The sequence below is a fragment of the Taudactylus pleione genome, unplaced genomic scaffold (assembly GCF_031769625.1).
Source record: "Taudactylus pleione unplaced genomic scaffold, aTauple2 ptg000757l, whole genome shotgun sequence".
In the NCBI taxonomy this organism is placed as follows: Eukaryota; Metazoa; Chordata; class Amphibia; order Anura; family Myobatrachidae; genus Taudactylus; species Taudactylus pleione.
The window spans coordinates 604,787-628,326 of record NW_028285159.1 but is presented as its reverse complement, the minus strand read 5'-3'; the positions used below and the strand labels follow the sequence as shown (position 1 = coordinate 628,326).

General features: G+C 43.6%; 1 protein-coding gene across 2 annotated transcripts in view; it reads right to left on the bottom strand.

The window, feature by feature from the left end:
* The window catches only part of RIGI (RNA sensor RIG-I), an 83,898-nt gene that overhangs the window by 26,635 nt on the left and 33,723 nt on the right, over positions 1-23,540 (bottom strand). For both annotated transcript variants that reach the window (XM_088457319.1, XM_088457318.1), the window contains exons 10-13: positions 16,174-16,432; positions 8,723-8,885; positions 7,186-7,290; positions 3,340-3,497 (exon numbers count right to left, since the gene is read on the bottom strand). In XM_088457319.1, the coding sequence (XP_088313445.1) occupies positions 3,340-3,497; positions 7,186-7,290; positions 8,723-8,885; positions 16,174-16,432 (685 nt within the window). The remainder of the gene's footprint in view (positions 1-3,339; positions 3,498-7,185; positions 7,291-8,722; positions 8,886-16,173; positions 16,433-23,540) is intronic.

Sequence of the window (23,540 nt, the reverse complement as noted above, 5' to 3'; positions counted from 1 at the left end):
TCTATCACACAGCAGCTCCCCACAGAAAGTAGAGAACTAACCCTTTAGAAGTCTAAGCTATCCCCTTTCCATAGGAACGAAAAGGTTACTAGTCTGAGGGACACTGCAGAGTATGAAAGGAGCTCCACAGTCGTCCTAGACTGAGCGACTGCTTCATTGGATCAAACCACCTCTCTATAGAACTACTTACCCAAGCTCCTTGGAAAATAAATCTTTTTGAATTTGTAAAGCCATACAAGCTGATCAGACATCGCAATTAGTTACATTTAATAGCTTGCTATGGGAGCATCCACCCCCTGGAGAGGAGGACAGTATGGTGCTAATGTAAAGCTGGGCACACACTAGACAAAATAATTGGACTATTTTAGACGATTTGCAAAGACAAATTTTCCACATCGTCTAGTGTGTACGCACTATAGTGCACTCCCGTGCATCGTTAATCGCATCTTCAGATCTGCAGGCCAGTCTAAAGATATTGCATGCGGTGCAGTGAATATTAATGAAGGATGGAACGACACATCCTTCCATCGTTCATTAAATCTACTAGTGTGTACCAGCAATCTTGCAAGGTCTGAGGCAAAGGCAAATCGTCCCAACCATCGGCAAGATTTGCCGGTCGTCTAGTGTGTACCCAGCTTAAGGTCTGGTATGTGCTTAGCAAGAGGGCACCCAAATAAAAGGAAAGAGAGGAAGGACCTTAGGATGCCTCTACCTCTGGAGTGAGGTATGTCAGTATTACCGACTCTTTGTCTCCATGTAGGATTAGTATATGCCAGATGGCTTGCTGTAAATCCTTTACTCCCTGCTGTCACAAGGAAACCTTGCCAGTGTTCGGTAAACAGGAATTTCCCCTGAGATTGATGAGCAGCAGCAAGCAGGCACTACTACTGAATTCCTCTTATGACACTGCCTGAAAACTGACTATACATAGATCTAGATCAGGCATGTCAAACATGTGGCCCGCAGGCCGCATACGGCCCAAATAAACATTTTATGCAGCCCAACTGTGTGGGCCCAAATACAAATATCATGCGGCCCAAGCCCCTGCTGCGCTCCGATCGGGCAGTGTTTACTGTTTTTAAAACTGGGAACGCTGGTCTCTGAGGCTATTAGAGACTAAAGTAGCATCTGATCGCTTCAGAGGCCAGCGTTCCCAGTGATGCAGTTCACGGGTGACGTCCGCAATGAGAGGACGTCACCCGCGAACTGCATCACTGGGAAGGCTAGCCTCTAGTTAGAGGGCATTACATAAGGGGCACTGCATAATGGGCACTACTGGAGGTGGCATTGCATAAGGGGCACTGCATAATGGGCTCTAATACAGGGGGCACTGCATGAGGGGCACAACTACAGTGGCACTGCATAAGAAGCTCTTATAATGGGGACATTGCATAGGGGGCACAACTAGAGTGGCACTGCATAATGGGCTCCAATACAAGGGGCATTGCATAAGGGGCATTGCGTAAGGGGCTCTAATACAGGGGGCATTGCATAAGGGGCATTGCATTAATTTTTTATTAATAATAAACTTTTCCAAATTGCATATAAGACTTTTTTTTTTTACTTGCGGTCCACACACTCTTAGACATTCAATATTCGGCCCGGTTGGTATTTTGAGTTTGACATTTGATCTAGATCAAGTAGGCTGCCTTGTAATGTAGCTACCTAGCCCTAAAGCGGATTGGCTGGACCACCATTATCATATGCAACGAGTTTTAAAACTCGTTGCGCATGATAAAAACTCGTTGATAAATGATCTCCTCAGTCACTGATGGGCCATGGCATGATGTTGGAAGCCCCGTCCCCTTGCTGACATAATGCCGCAATTTGCGGGTATATGGGTAGGGGGCAGGGCCTATTACTGTGAAGTTCCTGCCCCCATCAGAAGCATGATGCTGCAATAGGTAGTGTGTGCATGCTCTCTGGGCCTGATTCAGACCCGGACGCTCTGACCAGCTCGCTCTGAATCAGGGCCCTTCTCCATGAAAATGGAGCATCCTCCTGGACGCTCGTATAGCTGTGGGTGACCACCCACAGCTATAGCGAGCGTCCATGATGATGGTCGCGATGGTCAAAGACCATCGCGACCATCGGGCTTGCAACGGAGACCCTGCGGTAGGGTCTCGCTGCCGCAAGCCCTGGAGTGATTTTGGCTTTTGGCTCTATCAGAGCTAAAATCACTCCCACTGACATCACTAGTGATGTTGCCATGGGAACGCCTCCGTCTGGCCGCCCCGCTCCCGGCACGCCCACCAAAGGGGGCGTGCTGTCAATCAACATCGACAGCACGCCCCCTTTGGTGCGAGACCCGGAGCGACAGCTTGGCTGTCGCAGTCCGGGTCTCGCGCATGTGCACGACGGAGCTACCTCCGTCGTGCGCATGCGCAGTGGGGCAACATCGACCCGTTTGCGAGCGTCCTTTGCTCGCGAACGGGTCTGAATGACCCCCTCTGTCCCTTCTTCCCTCTCTCTCTCTCCCTATGGGCTCTACTTACTACAATCTGTATTTGAAATGCAGATTGTAGTGTGATATTTTCACCTAAATTCGCATTGTGAATTTAGGCAATATCACAGAAATCCCCTGCATGGAAAGAGCTTGTGATAAAGCTCGGTCACTGCGAATCCAAAAAATGTAGCAAAAATACAGTGAGAAGGTGCCGCGCATGTGCCGACTGGCTCACCATACAAACCCCCCCTCCCCGCGACCGCAGCAATTAGATGGAGCAGAGCAGGAGTCGGGAACTGGGGGAAACCCTGGATAAGGGGAGGGGGGGGGGGAAGGGGGTTAGGTTTTGGCACCGGGGAGGGTTGGTGTAGGGGGATAGAAAAATACTTACCGCTCTTCGGGTTGCCGCTGTCGGTATTCTGACCAGGGGCATCCCGACAGCTGGGATTTCATACCTAACCCCTTTATGGGCATACTAAGAGATGATCTAGCAAGTTTTAATGCATTCTTCTAACATCAATTGCATCTAAATAGCATTACTGTCACACTATCTTATTTTTTCTTAATTTCCTTATATATCGCCGGATTTCCCAACAGTACACCTGCAAGTTAAGGGTAGCAGTTAATTCACTATTAATAAAGTTTGTGCTATAGTGTAAGCACCCTACCATCTTTTTTTTAGCATCCACATCACCTTCTTTGGGTCTCTGGGAAACCCTCTATCTATAGCATAACCCAGGATGCTTCATTTGTAATACATTTCAGACGCAACCTATAGCATATGTTTGATGTTTAGTCATCTTTATACATTTCATGTCACTGAATAACAGTGCTTGGACACAGATTAAAAAATGAAACGATTTACAAGAAGTAAAGATATGATTGCTGCATACCCTTAAATGCTCAGTGTATGTAAACAGGGCACTACAGATACGACTCTCCTCCACTTTATCTTCCAGCTGTAATATGCGGCATTTCTTTTGAATGCCAATGATCCACTGCTCATAATTCTGAGTTCCAAAACTCCGGTTCTGGATATCTGACATAGTTTCTAGAAAGAAAAAATGGTTGCCGTTATTACATATTTGAAAATTGGACCGTTTGGCTAATCAATTGTCTATGGCAGTGGTTCTCAAACTCTGGGCCTGATTCAGAGCCGGACGCTATTTGCGAACGGTCGTTCAGAAAAAGGGGCCGGCTATTTAAATTGAGCGCTCGCTCATTGCGGTCTGTAGACGCCTCTATGTCTGAGCGAGCGAACGAAACATGCACTCGCTATTTTGTAAAGACGCCCCCTGGCCGTTCGCATCATACGTCATCTCCGCTATTTATTAGATTAATCGAGTACATCGAAAGGTGTCTGAACTGCTCGCAGTGCTTGTGGTAGGTTTTACTTCCCGCAATCACTGCGAGCAGCTCAGGCTAAAAGACAACCAAGTGCCGTGGTCGATGACGCTGCTTTGTTAATTATGCACACCCATTAAACGCCCGTTTTGACCGTTTAGCACGCCTGCGTTTGGATCTCCGCTCCCCGTTTTCAAGCACCTTCCCCTGTTACCACCCACAAATGCCTCATTCTGTCACTCAAATTAGCAGGTCCTCGCTGTTTTGCGAGCGCACGATTTCCGACCGCAATGACTGGTTGGCGCATGCGCATTACGACCCATACGCATGCGCAGATGTGCGAACATCGCTCGGAGCGAGCGAGCGGCCACTTACGAGCGGCTCTGAATCAGGCCCTCTGTCCTCAGGACCCCACACAGTTCACGTTTTCCAGGCAACCCAGCAGGTGCACATGTAGATTCATTACTCACTGACACATTTTAAAAGATCCACAGGTGGAGCTAATTATTTCACTTGTGATTCTGTGAGGAGACTTGGAAAACAATCACTGTTTGGAGTCTTGAGTACAGAGTTCGAGAACCTGTGGTCTATGGCAATGGAGCGTCTTAAATAGGCTTACCATACGACCCCTTTAAACCAGAACACTCATGAATTACACAGGTTCTGAGGATGGCTTATCTCAAGCTTGCATTTCACCTGGTTTCAATCAGCCATAGAACCTGTGTAATACATGAGTGTCCCAGTTTAAAGGGATAGTAGGGTAAGCCTAGTCTTAGGTGAAACATTATATCTTCCACTGTCTTCACAGATAAGATGAGCAATTCTAGCCTATCCAGTATTTTTTATTTTTTTTTGTAAAGTACAGTGCATCTGGAAAGTATTCACAGTGAGTCACTTTTTTCCACATTTTGTTATGTTACAGCCTTATGTCAAAATGGAATAAATTCATTTTTGTCCTCAAAATTCTACCCACAATACCCCATAATGACAACGTGTAAAAAGTTTGAGATTTTTGCAAATTTAATAAAAAAAAAAAAAACCCACTAAGAAATCACATGTACATAAGTATTCACAGCCTTTACCATGAAGCTCAAAATTTAGCTCAGGTGCATCCTGTTTCCACTGATCATCCTTGAGATGTTCATACAGTTTAATTGGCGTCCACCTGTGGTAAATTCAGTTGATTGGACATGATTTTGAAAGGCATACACCTGTCTATATAAGGTCCCACACTTGACAGTGCATGTCAGAGCACAAAACAAGCATGAAGTCCAAGGAATTGTCTGTAGACCTCCGAGACAGGATTGTCTTGAGGCACAAATCTGGGGAAGGGTACAGAAAAATATCTGCTGTTTAGAAGGTCCCAATGAGCACAGTGGCCTCCATCATCCATAAATAGAAGAAGTTTGTAACCATCGGGACTCTTCCTAGAGTTGGCCGTCCGTCTAAACTGAGCGATCGGGGGAGAAGGGCCCTAGTCAGGGAGGTGACAAAGAACCCGATGGTCACTCTGTCAAAGCTACAGCATTTTTCTGTGGAGAGACGAGAACCTTCCAGAAGGACAACCATCTCTGCAGCAATCCACCAATCAGGCCTGTATGGTAGAGTGGCCAGACGGAAGCCACTCCTTTAGTAAAAAGCACATGGCAGCCCGCCTGGAGTTTGCCAAAATGCACCTGAAGGACTCTCAGACCATGAGAGACAAAGATTGAACTCTTTGGCATGAATGCCAGGCGTTCTATTTGGAGGAAACCAGGCACCACTCATCACCAGACAAATACCATCCCTACAGTGAAGCATGGTGGTGGCAGCATCATGCTGTGGGGATGTTTTTCAGCGGCAGGAACTGGGAGACTAGTCAGGATAGAGGGAAAGATGAATGCAGCAATGTACAGAGACATCCTGGATGAAAACCTGCTCCACTGCACTCTTGACCTCAGACTGGGGCGACGGTTCATCTTTTAGCAGGACAACGACCCTAAGCACATAGCCAAGATATCAAAGGAGTGGCTTCAGGACAACTCTGTGAATGTCCTTGAGTGGCCCAGCCAGAGCCCAGACTTGAATCCGATTGAACATCTCTGTAGAGATCTGAAAATGGCTGTGCACCGACGCTTTCCATCCAACCTGATGGAGCTTGAGAGGTGCTGCAAAGAGTAATGGGCGAAACTGCCCAAAGATAGGTGTGCCAAGCTTGTGGCATCATATTCAAAAAGACTTGAGGCTGTAATTGCTGCCAAAAGTGCATCAACAAAGTACTGAGCAAAGGCTGTGAATACTTATGTACATGTGATTTCTTAGTTTTTTTTATTTTATTAAATTTGCAAAAATCTCAACTTTTTACATGTTGTCATTATGGGGTATTGTGTGTAGAATTTTGAGGACAAGAATGAATTTATTCCATTTTGGAATAAGGCTGTAACATAACAAAATGTGGAAAAGTGACGCACTGTGAATACTTTCCGGTTGCACTGTATTTTACTGACAGGTTGCAGAACATAACATCAGTAAATACATACGACGGCAACAAAATCAGAATCAAAAGAATCATATGTGTAAAGGGCAGGAGTGAAACAAAAAGCAATATATAAATTACCTAGACACTTGAAACAACAACATTGAATAAAATAATCATTAGGCATCATCCTCCACGAGACTTCAACATCTCAACACAGGATCACACAAACACGCCAGGGGGTAAGGGGAGATTAGGGATCCTATAGCCTTTAACTCGAGTTGAATAAAGATATGTAAAAATGAAAAACATTATTGCTTTTTTTTATTAAATTCTGCATCTGTTTAATGTCACATGACTACAATAAAAAAATTAGAGTTGCATCCAAGACGGCCGACTTTATGATGGCCGCACTGTTTGAGGAATGAAACCACTGGTTGCATTATTATATACTTAAATGCTATATAAAATGTAGCTATTTTTCAACCTACTAATTATACCGTTCAGGTAGGGATGAGCGGGTTCAGATTTACTCGGTTCTTATTGCCACTTTACCGCAAGTTCGGATTAGTTTATTTAATTGGCTATCCAAAACACGTGATAGCCAATAGCCAATAAAAAAAAGTTTTGAGAACCGAGTAAATCTGACCCGCTCATCCCTACTATCAGGTGCGCTACGACGAGATTCAGTGGATGCCGATACCTCATCTTATGGTGGTTATAATTTGATTAGTAGAGGTTTTCAGGGATCATTTGTATATTTGATTTTCTGTATGGTAATGATCACCCTGAATAACTACTGGACATTTATGATACTAAACAGCATACCCATTCGGTGTGTTAAAGTAGTTAAATAATGTGTCTTTTTATTGTTTCACTTTGTTTGGTGGATACTCCGACAGCTGCATGACTGATGCATGCTATAGTCTTTGTTTCTTACCAATAGGTGGATACACTAGTTTTGCCATCTGCTCAGTTTCAGCCATGATTTCTGACATAATGTCAGCAAATGGATCACTCTCACGACGGCCTGTTTCAAGAATAACTGCAATAACGAGAAACAAACATGTCTGAATTTCAGTGGTTGTTAAAGTCATGAACTCCCTTTATAGATGTGCTTAACAGATGTGATCCTAACTTTAAGATTAAGTAAATGTGCCACTCTATGGGGCGTATTCAATTGGTTGCAAAAATGTATGCGGGTATTGCAACCAACTTTATATTACCATGGGTAGGCATGCTCCTGATACCCGTGGTATCCAATAGAAAAAAAATCAGTGGGATTTTTTTCTTTTTGCGCAAATCCCAGTGGAAAATTAAAAAAAAAAAATGGAACAGCCTATCCCCTAAAAAATATGGGGCCTGATTCAGAGCCGTTCGCTATTTGTGGTCGTTCGTTCAAAAACAAGGGGTGGCTATTCAAATGATCCGTTCGCAAATTGCAGTCTGTTCACACCTCTAAGTCTGAACGAGCGAGCAAAACATACGCTCGTTTTTTTGATAAAAACGCCCCCTGGCCGCACGCACCATACGTCATGTCCGCTATTTATTAGATTAATCGAGTACATCGTACAGCGTATGAACTGCTCGCTATTCTTGTGGTTGGTGTTTTCAACCGCTATTTTGCGAGCAGTTCTGAGTTAAAAAAAACCAAGTGACGTGGTCAATGACGCTGCTGGATTAATTATGCACTCCCTTAAAACGCCCGTTTTGACCTTTAAGCACGCCTGCGTTCGGATCTCCACTCCCCGTTTTCAAGCACCTTCCCCTGTTACCACCCACATACGCCTCATTCTGTCACTCAAAATAGCAGGCCCTCGCTATATTGCGTACCAACGATTTTCGGCCGCACTGACTGGTTCGCGCATGCGTACTAAAAACCGTACGCATGGGCAGATGTGCGAACATCGCTAGCGAGTGGCTCTGAATGAGGGCCATGGTTATTACTGTGTCAAAGAAAAATATATTGTCTTTATTAAAAAATGCATTAAATAGTTGATTTGTGCATTCTAAGTAAAAAAATTATAAAAAGCAAACATTTTTGTTTTATTACAAAAAAACAAACAAAAAAAAAGTAGAAAATAGATGATTTAGGGCTCAGTTTAGGATAAAGTATTTATTTAAACAAAAAATAATTGCTGTAATTAAATCTGTGGTGCATAAAATAACAAAAAAATCGCTTAATTTGTCATTAAGGGGAGGTGTCTTAGGGACTATGAAGCAAGTTCTGACATTTTTTCCTTAAAATAACGATTTTAGGAAAAATTTAACTTGCTTTGAAGCTGCTAGAAAACAGCTGTATTAATTTCTATAGAAATTACCGCACCTGATTTTCTCGCAGGCAATTGAATAGGAAAAACCTCATGGCTGCGGGGGGAAAAAAAAAACACGCCACAAGGTTTTTTAAAATTTCACCTGCAATTGAAAATGCCTCTATGACAAACGAGAAGACTAAATAACTGACGTTACGGCCTTACTTTTCTCCGGTTTGCAGACAACTTTCTGCAACTCCTCCACGTTTTGTTTGACAGTAGCTATGACTTCAATGTCCAAACTAGCACACAGTTTACGGATATGCAGCACAGCATCCATTCTATTCTGTGACTTCCCAATGCCCACTGAGGCTGTTAAACCAATTATCTGTATACAAAACAAAAATAAAATTAGAATCCATTTATGGACATCTTACAAAAGGTGAAAGTTCTTGATTACTTAAGTGTCTTCTAAATAGTATTGTTCTATTTGATGACCAATAATCCAAATATGCATGTTGTCTCATATAAAAAAATGCTAATAACACTAAAAAAATATATGTAAAACAAATCCCATACCGTAACAGAGCTACAGCTGTTAGACATTCAGGGGCTGATCCAGAGTTGCATGCAAGTTTGCCTTACAGGTCTTCTGATATTTCACACTGTGCATTCTCTGTAGCAGAGCAAATGTAATCATGAGCAACAATGTGTGATTCAGAACAATACAAGTCAGCCACATCTACACTTGCGGCTGAGCGGGTGTCGTGGTGCGTAGACAGACTCACTGGCGACTTAGTTAAATTATGGAAATTGGAATCAGTATGCTGATGTGCAACTGGATTTTAACATTTTTAGTCAATAGGCCTCACCAGATCAAACTAAGGAATTGAGGGGCTCAGTGGAGAAGAAGCCCATGCCACCAAATTACTTTTTTACAGGATAAATTATAGGAAAATAAGTTTCCTCTGGAAAGTTGGTGCCTAATTCAATTTTCTCCCCACACCGCCAAAAGAGTAGGCAAATCTCCCACATCCTGCCCACTTCCTAGTGAAGTGGGCAGGATGGGGAGATTTTATAAGAAATTTGCATGTCCGTAGGGAGGGGGCGGGGCTAAAATTATGAGAACTGTGTCATTTAGCTTAATGACGTTTACCGTACGCCCCCAAACCTGTCCGCAGCATCTCCTCTCCGGGCTTACTCTCAGAGAGGAGAACTCAAAAGTCGACAAGTATGTTGCTGCTACAGTATTATCAAATCTTGTATTAAAATTCATGTTATTAGACACTATGGGAAGAATTCAACTAGCCCTGATAATTTATAGGGGGTGAAAAAGGGAGGGTATTCAATTAGGCTTCCTTTTTCCCCCCCGATACCTTTGTTAACCTGTGTTCACATTCAGTTATCAGGCTTTAAAAGGGTCACGGATTTGTGCGTTAACACAGTTTTCTTTTCAGGTCTCAGAAGACCCAAAAAGTAATCTCCGATAATATGGGGTCGGCAACCAATTAGCGCCCATTAAGTTAACAGGGCTAATTGAATCTCCCCCTATTTAATTATTGAATAAATCATAAACAATCTACTGGTTCCTTGTTTATTCAGATTTTTCAATTAGGATGGTAACATTTAATAATGTACCTGATGGATTATTGTGAATAATGAAATAATACACAAACACTAATATAGATCAACAGTACTAAGTATTTAAATTTATTTAAATCAATGGGTAATGAGTGTTAAGGATTGATAAAATGGAACATAAACAAGTGGTGTAAACTGCATGAGAGAAGTGGTATAAACTGCATGAGACTCTGTATGTCATGGAAATGTGCAGCTTTTATTTCTCATCCATTTGGGTGTTTGATAAGCAAAATACACTCTCCAAGGTTAGAAGGCATACCCCAAGTTTTCTGTAGACTAGCCCCTCACAGGGTTCCACACTTGTAATTGTTAGAATATTTAATATATACAGAATGTTGTCCACTCACTAATTAGTTAATAGTTCATTTGGTATTTTCTCATTTAAAACATTAACCTCCATCTTGAAAACAATGTAAACAGTTTGTTACAAGCACTGAAAAATTCAAAAATAGCCTATCAGAGCAATCAAATTCAACCGCTAGCAGACCAAGTGGCATGGGCCCCTTTTCATATAGGTATGACTTGAAATATAAATACCAGGGATTTTTATTTTGCTGTTGGTGAGAAATAGGCACATTCCACTAAGTTAGAAGTAATTGGAGTAGACACTAGACAGCAGAAGCTACTTGATGCAGAAACAATTCTAAATGTAGATGTGGCATATGCCTCTTTTCCACTGTGCCCCTCAATGTTAAACCCATGCTTGCCGACATTCTGGCAGCCAGGTCGGCCAAGCAAGGGGGCGTTGCACTGCATAGGGGGCGTAGCTGGGCATATTACCCGGTACTGGGGGCGCAGTGGGGAATGGCTACAGAATTGCATAATGGAATTTCTAGGTGGTTTTTCCACCCCTCGATGTAGGGGCTCTCCTCTGGCAGTGTCAATGCTGAGTGGGGTGCCCGCTGCACTATCCGCAAGTCTTTGACACTCCGTGAAGCCAGTCCAGGTCTATGTGACCTGAATGCAGTGCCTCAGCCTGCCTCTGTTCTCATGGGGGCACCATCTCCAGCAACGTCCCACAGTTCCCGTACCTCGCTGCTGGTTGTAACTCGCCTTCTCCAGTGATCTTGTCCTAGTGCTGCTCCCCCAGTTTGGTGACGGGACCCTCTGGTTGCTCTAACTCCATGGCTTCTGCCTCGGCCAGTTCTCATTTCCACAGATACACCATCACCAGCAATGTCTTGCCGCTCCTGGATTTCCTTGCTTGCTGTGCCTCATTTGCTCCTGCGGCCTCGTCCTAATGGTGGCTCCCCGCTTCAGGTGACAGGACTCTTCGGCAGCTCCTGCTCACTGGCTGCCAGGTACTGTTTCTCCCATCTCATCCTGTAGAGCAAGGGTGGGGAACCTTTTTTCTGCCAAGGGCCATTTTGATATCTATAACATTATTTGCGGGGCTGGTGCAGGCCACAACACCTCCGTGTGATGTCACTCTGGGTGGGGCCACAACAGCTTGTGATTACAGCAATGCCCGGAGTATCCTCTGGATGCTCCGGGGAGCTGTAAGGGCAGCGGTGTGACCGTCTGAACCATCCCAAGGACGCTCCAGGCGGCACTGCTGCATAGATTCTGGCTGCAGGGTGCCAGTCTAGACAAACTGCTAGCCAGATGAGGCTAGCAGAAAAAAGCTCAGAGGGCCAGACCAAATTATTCCGGGGGCCTTAGGTTCCCCACCCCTGCTGTAGAGACTTGGTTTTCCACCTCTGTGCTCCCTGCACCCTTTGGCTTCTCACTATACTCCATACACCACAGCTTCCTGCAGGGCACCAGGTACTCCAGTCCTCCTTAGGCAGATGCCACTTTGGACACTGTTTTCATTTATACACACTCCTCATCTGTCAGTGTGAGGGCTTCCTCATTGCTCCCATTTGATAATCCTGGCTGCACCAGTTTTCCTGCTGCTTACTGTTTGTGCTGAGTCTCCAACCTCCACCATTAGCCAGCTTTTCTTCACAGAATTACCTCTCTGTTCCTGTTTCCCTACATTGGTTTTCATCTGCAAGCTGGGAGCTATAATTATAGTTTGTTACCTGTGAAGTTACCCACTTCATACCCACCCAGTTTTTTTTAGAATACACTCAAGTTCTCTGCATAGTGTTAAAATATTCAAGATGCATAAATCAGCCAGTAAAGGCCGCAAAACAACTTCTGGGGGAATCAATTATCACTTCACCAGACAGGAAAAGTCTGCCTCTTCTCTGCCTTCTCCTCCTACCACTTCTCAGAGATGAACAACCACCCTCTTACAACTCCCTGAACAAAAGTGGATATTAGCACCTTGCGAGCACTCATTGTGGAAATTAAGAATTCCTTCTCTTCAGATTTGCAGCTGCCATCCAAAAGTATACAACCAAAATGTCTGCCATCTCCAAAAACACAGTGATTTCTCACAATAATGGCTGTCTTTATAGAGAGAATTAATTTCTTTGAGAGAAGGTAAAAGATTTATAAAATTGAGACGTTAAAATAATCTCTGTCCGTAATATTCTGGAATCGGTGAACCATTTGCCTTTGAACAGTATCCGATTAGGCTGTTCTTGTTTTTGGTTTGGAGTGTAGACTCTCAGCAAATTCAATTTGAACAAGTACATAGAGCAGTTCGGCCCAAAACTAAAGAGTCAGAACCGCCACGTGACGTAGTTCTGAAGTTCCTCTCTTTTAAAATTGAAGCCTTGGTGACAGCGACTAGCGGAACTCTCCTTATGTTTTAAATAAGGGCTCCAAAATACAAATTTACCAAGACCTTGCTCCATCCATGACTGCCAGACGATGAGATCTCCACGATGTGACTCGCACGCTCAGGGACAATAGATACAATTGTACATGGGGCTTTCCAGCTCATAGTCGATGTTGGTGGCCGGCCAACCATGATCAAGACACTGGATGAGGGAATTTCTCCACCGACTTAAAAGAACACATTCCACTCTTTCTTCATACCCCTGTCAGTCGGGTCTTCATGGTCCATCAAACAGTGAACAGTTGCTCATGGATTTTCCATATGTTTGGTTCCTGGTTCCAAGTCTGGTTTGCAATTGTAATTTATTGTAGAAGAGGTTTTAAACTTAGGCCTTAATATTGATTAAATGTTTCGTAACATGTAGGATCTTCTCTATTGTGTGATGTTCTTTCTTTTTTTTTATTTTCTACTGGCTCTACCTTTTAAGTTATTTATGTGGATTATGTTTTTTTGTTTTATTTCTCTGGTCCTTTCTATTTTCATATGGTTTGATAGTTTGATTGCAGCACTCCCATCCAAGGACCTACTTTCTCTATAGCCCTTGTGCTTCCCTAATGTTACTTTTCTAAAGTTCTCCTTAGGCTCCCCGCTAGGCATTCCCCCTGTTTTTGCCCCTTCTCCTTATGCTTTCCCTCGAGTACCAAGTTTCCTCACCTCTACCTTCATATTATTACAATTGCCTTTTTCACTTTTTGTATCTCCTAGGGGGTATTCTTGTGCGCACAGTGAACTCCCAGCACCGCTGACCTTGCTCCACTGGGAACTTTATCTCAGGTACCTTGTCTTTTTCTTCACTAATCGGCACTCTCATCAGTGACTCCCCTTTGGGACTGCCCTGCGCTGAATCGTGCAACAGGACACAATCAAAGGGAGAGCCCTGACAGCAGATGCTGTACTGATCTATTTTCTAATGTGCTTGTGGTGCTGCAACTCTCATCCCCAGTCCAATGCCCGCTGGCAAACTGGGGACAGTAGATTGCAGCCCACTTAATTGCACAAGCTCTCATTTTCTCAGCTCCTTACTTGTGGGGATCATCTATATGTTACATCGCAGTGCACAAATATTAATGCTTATATTATTGAAACTAACAAGTGGGGCTGTTAATAAATCCGGTGTACAATTGTTTTTTAATCTGTGTTACGGGGGTAGATGTGTGATTTTGCTCCAAGCTCTTTTTTTGATTTTTGCAATAAATATCATGTATCCCCAACCCTTCACTTTCAGTTCCTTCAATTAAAGGGTTTCATACAGTCTTACACTCAAACCTCCATACATACATAATTTGAAAGGAAATTTATTTTTTTCTGCAGGTTGTCAGGGAGTTATTGTCCTCCTTTATCCTGCCCCCCGTGGATTGGCACCCAGAACTTTTTTGAGGTGGCCTGGGAAAGAGACTTGCATAAATCTCTTCATCCGGAGGAGTGGTCGCTAGGCAAAGAATCGCAAAGTCCTCTATTAACATTTAATTGTTGGAAAACACATTTAAGGTTTACATGGGATGGTACTTAATTGCACTAGATGTATCCTAGCTCTTCCACCTTATGTTGGAGACAGTGTGCTCATGCTGGTACTTATGTTCATGTATGGAAGAATTGTCCCTTAGTATCTGCATTCTGAAGGAGAGTTCTGACCCTCCTTGGGTGTCTTTTTGGTGTCACTGTACCCCCTTATTAAGCTCATGTGCTACCTAATTAAGACTCTTAGCCGTCCCCATGACAAGCTAGTACAACACGTTTGTACTGCGGCCCACTCACAAATAGCTAGTGCCAGGCCAACCAAACTGTGATGCTCACCTAGCCTGTGTCTGACACATAGCAATGATAGAATATATTACTAGTTTGCTTCACAACAAAATCCATAAATTTCACTGGGACAGGGAACCTTGGTACTCCTTCTGAAACTCCCCACTCCCTTAATGTTCTTAATATTGTTGACACTGTTTATTTCCTTTATCCCTTTAGTTCTTTTTTGGACTCCTGTTTGGCAGGCCGCTGGAGACTTTGGGAATGTCCCCCACCTCCCTCCCCATTGTCCTTTCCCTCCCCCGACTACCTCCTATAATAATTATAAACTTAAGCATATGCACACAACACAATAACCCCAAACAACTAACATCCACCAACATTGTTTTCAGCAGTCAGTTTCCAATATATTGTTGTTATTTCTGTTATTACTTTGGCTGCTCAACTGTGTGTCTTCTGTTGATTGTGCTGATATGTATATGGTTTGTATTGTTCCTGCCTATAAGTATGGCTTTTTCTATACTGTATGCTTTTCCTCTTGTTGGTGTTATAAATAAAGAGATTGAAAAAAAAACAACAACAAACAATCATAGCAACACCTGGTGTATACACACAATGGAGTCAGTTCAGAAATTACTAATATTGATGTGAATGTACTTTGTCAGTTTGCTTGAAACCCATACATCATAAAGGGATCGGTATGAAATCCCCCGGACGTGAGCCCAGCGGATGTAATATCGACGTCGGAAGCTCGACAGGACTAGATCCCGACACGGTAAGTATCTCATCTATCCCTAAACCTTCCCCCCCCTAACCCTAACCCTCCTTTAGGGGTGTCTAACCCTAACCTCCCCAAGTGCCTAACCCTAGCCTCCCCCCGGAGGTGCCTAAACCTAACCCGCCCTCCCAGCAACCTAACCCTCCTGTGTGTGTGTGTGGGAGGGGGGATGCCTAAACCTAACCTCCCCCTGGGGTGCCTAGCCCTAACCCCCCCTTCTGTTAGCCGAGCCCTAACCCCTCCCGGGGGGTGCCTAACCCTGAGTGTCCGCCAGGAGCCCCTAACCCTCCCCCCCCCCACCGCGGCTGTCAGCTGCCGCCGCCCAGCTTCCCTTCATTCGGTATGCCGGGCATCGGTCTCGCAGCGTAGGGCCAATGATAGGCGTCGGGGTTTCAACGCCTATCATTAGTCCCTTGCCGGGATATGACATTTCGACCGTCGGCTTCCTGACTGCATACCTTCATAAATAAGTGATCTATTGCTTGTGATGTCACTGGTTTCTAGTAAATTAGTAGGTTGCTCTTTGTTCAGCCCACAAAATATTTGCCTCCATGTGTAATCGATCGATACATTTTACATTGTTGCTTAAAATAGTTCTATTTGTTTCACCTACTGGGTATGTTTAAATAATTGCAGATCAAAGATATACGTACAAACAGGAATAACATAATATACAAGCACCACAGCAAAGATTGTCAGGCAATTCTAAAAACTTTGAAATCAGTGGTCTTACTTTGGAAGGACTTCATCATGAGCTCCCTATTTACTATCTTAGATTACCTGAGGTAGTTTTTGGCTTGCGTAGCCCAGCTTCAGATCCATGTAGGCAAGCATTAATACGTTGTAGGGATGGTTCCCTATTGTATTGTGACATTCATCAAAAATCATCAAGGTAAAGATGGAAAGAGAGGGCACAGAGCCATTATTAAGACAGTTGACAAGAATCTGAGGTGTTAGAATGATGATGTCACTGTTCTCTATGATCATCCCCACAGGACGGGTTTCACTTTCTTCTCCAGAGATCCCATCTATAGAATATCTATAAAACACAAGGAAGGAAATGGTTATTAAATTACTGGTTTTCAAAATCACTAAAGGTTTAAGGGCCGATGGAGAATTGAACACAAGTTGTCATAATTTCTCCTGGATGGCGTACGCAGAATTAAATACCCATATTTACCCTTATGCAGAGCAGTATGAATCTCTCTCGGATGTCCCCTACTCATAAGGCTGGAATCATAGCCATCACCATTATTAGAGCATACTTGCACCAGACCTATACTAGATCCATCTGAAAACATTACACATGCCTGTAATTCCATGGACATGCAATGGATAATCTTAGCCTTTGTGTGAACACCCTGCTACCATTCACCTGTAAAAGTAGGCTCTGTATCACCCTGTAATTGTTCATTCAATTCTGCATTAGTCCCATAGAGCACTACACTTAAGTGTCTCCTTTAATTATTACACTGCCATTATTTGTGTTGTGCTTTTACCACTATACTACACTTTAACAATTTTTGTAACAATCTGTTTGCAATTGTGGATAATCAGAGGTATACAGTACGAAGTTCTGGTATATTTTCTGCTACAAGCTCTATATAAAGTAAATGAATACTATATAATGAAGTAATTACATTGACATTCTTTCCTTTAATAGTTGGCCATATATTACAACATAAAACAGTGGATCTATCAAAGCAAAATGTCCCGGGAAAATCTCCTCATTATATGTATGTAACAAGAGAAAACCAGTTCCCTACAGACTAATGGCATATTTTACCTAAATAAACAATATTCATATTTTATACAAATACTACACGTAGGCTATATAGCAAAATATGAATTGTGTGCAAAAGTTTGGAAAGTCATTAAATTGCATATGAATCTGAAGCTAGTCATGTTTAAGTTTGCCATGATGGAAGTGTCCTCATATACCTATCCATTTTACACCATATGGTACGAGACACCTGACGCTTCTCCATAGGTAGCGATTCCAGTACTTTTTCCTGAATTTTGCATTTTAATTTGCTAATGCTCTACTAACTAGCTAATACTGTATTAACAATTTAGGATTAGTATATTTTGTTGCAGAGAAATTTGAATAAAGTAGCCGATTAAGCACAGTGGGAGCGATTCAATTCAGTGCAATTTGAATAGCGCCGGGAAGGAGTTCCCGGCGCTATTCAACTGACCGCTCGGTAAACTCCAGACTAGAGGATTTCTGCTCGCACTCTCCTGAAGTGCGAGCAGAAATCCAACTAAACTAGGCCGCAATGCTGTTTTCCTGATAATTTTTGGCGAAAAAATGGCCTATCATGCGAATTTGTACTTATCGTGCTATCCTGTTAGCCTTGGTTTTCGCGGGTGCAAATTCTCAATAGCATAAAGTTTTCACCACCTCCTGAGCAGGTGAAAAGTTGGGGAAAATCCCTATTTTAAAGTAAAAATGGTGCGATTTTGTTCAGAACCACTGGGGCACCATCCTTAATGACTAATTAGGCAAAAATATTTTTTTAATTAGCTTAATTTGGGCAATAGTGACGTCATTTTTGGGGTGAAAAAGTGCAAAATGCAGGAAAATGGGTTAAATGATGTGGGACAAGTATATGGGACTTGGTTCAGAATACAGTATGTGCTATATGATGGGACAGTTGTTTTTGAGAGTTGTTTTTAAGATTACAGACTGTGGCGTCCATTTACCATTAAATTTGTGCGGCTTATTCTCTGAAAACACCAGTTTTCAGGGGGTAACCGCAAATAATGAGAAATATGGTAAGAACTTACCTTTATTATCTCTCTTTCTACAAAGTCCATAGGGTCCACAGGGTGACCTTGGGGTATAGGTATGGCAGAGTCATCCGGGCACCATGCAGTTAAACTCTTCCTCCCAGGATGCATTGGGTCCTCTCCTATAACCCGCTCCTGGGCTAAAGGCACCTCAGTTTGTAACAAGCCAAAGGCTGAAGGAGGAGAAAAGTAAGAAAAGAAAGTCTGGAACACACAAGAAATCACATTCTCACATAGAAGGAGACAGAAAACTGGTGAGCAGAGCAACGCCCAGCTGAAGCACAGGTGCATCAGGGTGGGTGACTGTGGACCCTATGGACATCGTAGAAAGAGCGATAATAAAGGTAAGTTCTTACCATCTCTCTCATTTTCCACCTCAGAGTCCATATAGGTCCACAGGGTGACCTTGAGGATGTCCTAAAGCAGTACCTTCAAGGGTGGGGACACTCCTGTGCAGACAGGAGAAACCGCCGCCCGAAGGAAGCATCCTGAGTGGCAAAGGTATCAAAAGCATAATACCTCAAAAAAGTCTGGACAGAAGACCATGTGGCTGCCTTACAAAGCTGAACAGCCGAGGAGCCACAGCGAGCTGCCCACGAAGGACCCACAGACCAAGTAGAATGAGCAGTAACAGAAGGCGGAACTGGAAGGCCCTCAAGAGCGTAAGCCTCAGAGATTCCCATGTGAAGCCATCTAGCCAAAGTTTGTTTATTGGCTGGCCAACCCTTCTTGTGGAAACAATAAAGTACAAACAAGGAGTCTGACTTCTGAAGGGAACACATAAATCCCGAGGGCACATACCACATCCAATGAGGCCTCATCCGCCAAGAGGTAAGGGGAATTGAAGGTCGGCACACTCATTTCCTCATTAATGTGGTATCTAGAGACCACCTTAGGAAGGAAACCAGGGCGAGTCAGAAGCACTGCCTTGTCCTGGTGAAAAAACAGAAATGGGGAACGGCAAGAGAGAGCCCCCAAATCTGACACTCGTCTGGCAGAAGCAATAACCAGGAAAAAAACAGTTTTAGCAGCAAGCCATTTTAGATCCACGGACTCCAGGTGTTCAAATGGAGGGCCCTGGAGGGCCCGAAGGACAACAGCCAAATCCCAAGGCGCCACAGGAGTAACAAAGGGAGGCTGTATGCGAAGGACCCCCTAAAGGAAAGTGCAGACATCAGAAAGAGGGGCAATGCATCACTGGAACCACACTGAAAAGGCAGAGACATGCACCTTCAGAATAGCAAGGTGGAGAGCAAGGTCCAAACCCGCCTGCAGGAATGCCAAAACTCTGGATATCCTAAACACTTGGGGGTCGTAACCTCTGGGACGACACCATTCAAAGTAGGTATGCCACACCCTATGGTAAATCCTGGCAGAGGCAGGTTTTCTTGCTCAGAGCATGGTGTTAGCCACAGAGCCGAAAAAACCTTTGGACCTTAGGAGGGATGTCTCTAGAGCCACGCCGTCAAAGACAGATGACCCAGGTCCGGGTAAAAGCAAGGACCTTGAGACAACAGGTCCGGACGTTGAGGCAACAGCAACGGATTGTCGATGGAGAGACTCCAAAGATCTGAGTACCAGTGATGTCTGGGCCATGCTGGAGCCACCAGCAGGACAGTGCCCCCTCCTTGTTTGAACTTCCGAAGTACCAGAGAAGGGAGATTGGAGGGAACAGGTACACAAATCAGAAGGTCCACTTGACCGACAGAGCATCCACCAAGAGAGCCTTGGCGTCTCTTGTCCTGGACCCGTACAGTGGCAGTTTGTGATTTTGTCGAGAGGCCATGAGGTCCACATCCGGAAGGCCCCACTTCTCCACTAGGAGCTGAAACACTTCTTGGTGAAGAGACCATTTCCCGGGATGCACGTCGTGACGGCTGAGGAAGTCATGTGGACACATCTGTAGGATGAGGATACTATGCAACCCACAAACGCTCCCCGTCAGTCAATCACACTGCATCCAGGTCTTCACTACGTCTGCCGTCGGTAATGAAACTTGGCGCATGCACAGTGCGACTCCTATGCAGTAAAAAATAATCCCTCAACACCTTAAACATTGGCCAGAGCCCCTAAAACCAACTCCTTCTGTACTATGGAAATGGCCAGAAGGGAAATACAATTCCCAGTAAATATCTGGTGAAACAAACACTCGACCCTTTCTTTAATGAAAATGCACTGTCTGCATTGCCACCAGCAAAACAGAATAATCAAATAAATATCTCCCATTTGACCAATAGTTACAAGAAATGCATGTAGATGCCTCGGGGTATAATTACTAAAGGTTGATTTTGTAGTCTATATTCAAATCAATTTAAACTGACATTGAATCGACACCATATTTGAATGGCCAAATCGCACATTTACTATCCGACATTTTTTTCAGTCAGTATTGGATATCCATTCAAAATCAAACATAAAATTACCCATCAAAACCAACTTTAAAACCAAATAAAAACACAGAGTACCAGCTTGCAAAGTGACTGCCAGGCAGTCAGGGTTTGGGGGAGGTAATGGGGGGTGGTTAGAAAAACGCAGATGTGTCTGACCATTTAAACACTGTTTTCTTGGTGTCCATACATTAGTCACTGCGTTCTTGCTCACAGCAGGAGAGCCCTCTGCGTGTCTAAGACCCGATGTGTCTGCGACAGCTTAGACTTACTGAGAAGGCTGGTGGCCGCCTGATCTGTGTTCCATGTTTCCGATTTTAGGCGTGAGCGTCGAATGTGAGATACTTACAAGGGGTGTCTCTAAGCACTAAACGGCAAGTGAGTAATTAGCATATTTTCGCAATTGCGATCTGTGAGATGTAAGCTGCGATGCATTTGCATCCATCTCTGAATCAGGCCCAGTGATTGCTGCCCAGTGATCTGTGTGTGTGCCAGGGGAGTGTTTGTGACTATGTCAGTGTTAGTTTTTGTGTTATTTTTTGTTTTGCATCACAGACAACCTGCACAATCATGGAAGAGGTGTGATTGTGCATGCTAAGAAACTCAGCCTCACAGATTTACACCTATAGTATGAACACTGCCAATATTACAGTGCGGTCCTTTGCTGATCCTAGAGGTCCCATACATTACAAAAGGTAGCTGTTAAATATCCTTGTTGATTAACAAAAGCCAATGTGGTAGCAATGAACTCCTGTGGGCTTCTTCCCACAAGAAAAGTTGCCCCTGAACTAGAACACTGCCCCATCTCTAGGACATGGAAGAGAAGTTTGTCTTCTATGACCTTCAAACACCAGAGAGCGAATAATATGTCACTGGAGAACAAGAAATTCATCGAGATCGAAGGTGAAAAATTAGACTCTTCTCAGTTCAATCAGAAATGCACCTAAATGAAACCAACTGCTCGATATCAAGATCACCCTAAGACATCACAGAGAACAGGAGAACATTAATCAGCAAGCAAACAGACACCAAACCAGTCCATGTAACAATCCATGCTATGAAAAATCCAACAACTGAGCCAGTGGGACGTAAACAAACTGATAGGAAGCTAAGATTACAGACAAAAAGTCACTGCAATACAGTCCAGAATAACCAGTCTCTAGGTAAGATCCAAATTACATCTCTGAAAAATGGTTACAACCCTGGGACTGTGTAAAGTGTCTCTAGCATAGTTGGAGACTCTGCTTTGTTTAATAGATTCATCCAAGAAATGAACCCCGGAAACAGGGCCCCTACTGCCATATCTACAGCAATGACTGTCATTTTTTGATGAAATTCTAATGGGATGTCATTAGCCTGAACAGCAGAGCCCATAACTAGAATTAGTGAGTATGAACAACCCTAAGACAAGGTTATCTTCCCATATTACAACATGCATCCTTGTCAGCCAATTCTCGTATACAAGAAGACTGGTACGGAAAAGCATCTTGATGGACTATGAGGAGGACAATAAATCCCCCCAACCAAAACGCCCCTGACCAAAGAATCTGAAGTGGAACAGAACAACCGATCCCAAAGAGAAACAGTCGAGCACCCACCCCAGTCTCTGTCTTGTGAGGCGACTGCCTGAGGCTTTTATGCAGGAAACTTTGCAGGCCAAGCCTAGTTGTGACTATACTGTCCACCGCAAGGGCAGATGATTGCTTTCTTGACATTGGAATCTTAACTTAAACACTGTCCTCATTTAGCATAAGGAAGGAACTCTTCCTGTCCATCATCTAACTAATGACCATATCCAACTTTAGAATGAATAAGACATCACCTGAAATCAACAAGTGTCCAGAGACTACTCATACTGAAAAAGACTGTCCATCCTTGGGCCAGAGAATACAGCAGGAAACACACATCCAGAACTGCATCCCACAAATATACAGACATTCCTTGGATGTGTTTAGTCATGGACACGAACTACTAGCCTCTCAGCCTGCAACACCCTCGAGACAAAAAAACTGGATAAAAAGCTGCTTATTTTTCATCTGAAACCGGACATTGTTAAACTCTGTTGACTCACTTTTCTGTGCTATGTGCTTGCCGCATTGTTGCCCTAAATCATCCATCACATATCATTCTGCAGAATCCTCATACATGTAAGGGATCCACAAATATCTTATTCCTTTACTACCTCACCCTCTGCGAGTGAGTGGCCCTTGAAACTCTGACATTACAGGTACCTAGGCCAAGATAAGTCCTTTTGAAAGGAAAGGAAACCGAGCCAAGATTTACCCAGGGCTTGTACTCAGACCAGCTCGTATAGCAGAGATAATGATCTCTGGCTGAGCACCCACTTATGTCTGGATTCACTATCTACAGACTCAGCAAAGTATGTATCATTTACCATATGCGGAGCTCAGCAATAACTACTGTAAAACAGGAATTTAGATTAAAAGACTGGTAGATAAAACCATGTAATATGTGACAGCCTGCTTCACAATTGGGCAACCTAGCATTATGTCTAAACAAGTGTAAAGACCCAGGGACCCAGCAATACAGTGTGAACTCACATTAGAATACACAACCAAGGAGGAAATGCCATGCTGCCCAAACTGCTCCCCCTCACGCAGCACAGATAGCTGCCTCCCTAAAGTATGTCCCCCATAGCTATAAAGCGCGTAGTATAAGGATGCTTTTATTTGGCACTGTAATTCCTGCGACGACAAAGTTTTATGCAAGAAGCAGTGCTGTACAGTACAGTAGCCCTGTGGATCATTACTCTGGTTCCGGTTAAAGTAGTAAGATGAAGAGTAAGGGGTATATTTACTAAAGTGCGGTTTATAGAAGTGGAGGTGTTGCTAATAGCAACCAATCAGATTCTAGCTATTATCTTCTAGAAGGTGCTAGATAAATGATAAGTGGAATCTGATTGGTTGCTAATGACACACACTCTAAATGACAAGTAAGGGTCAAAAT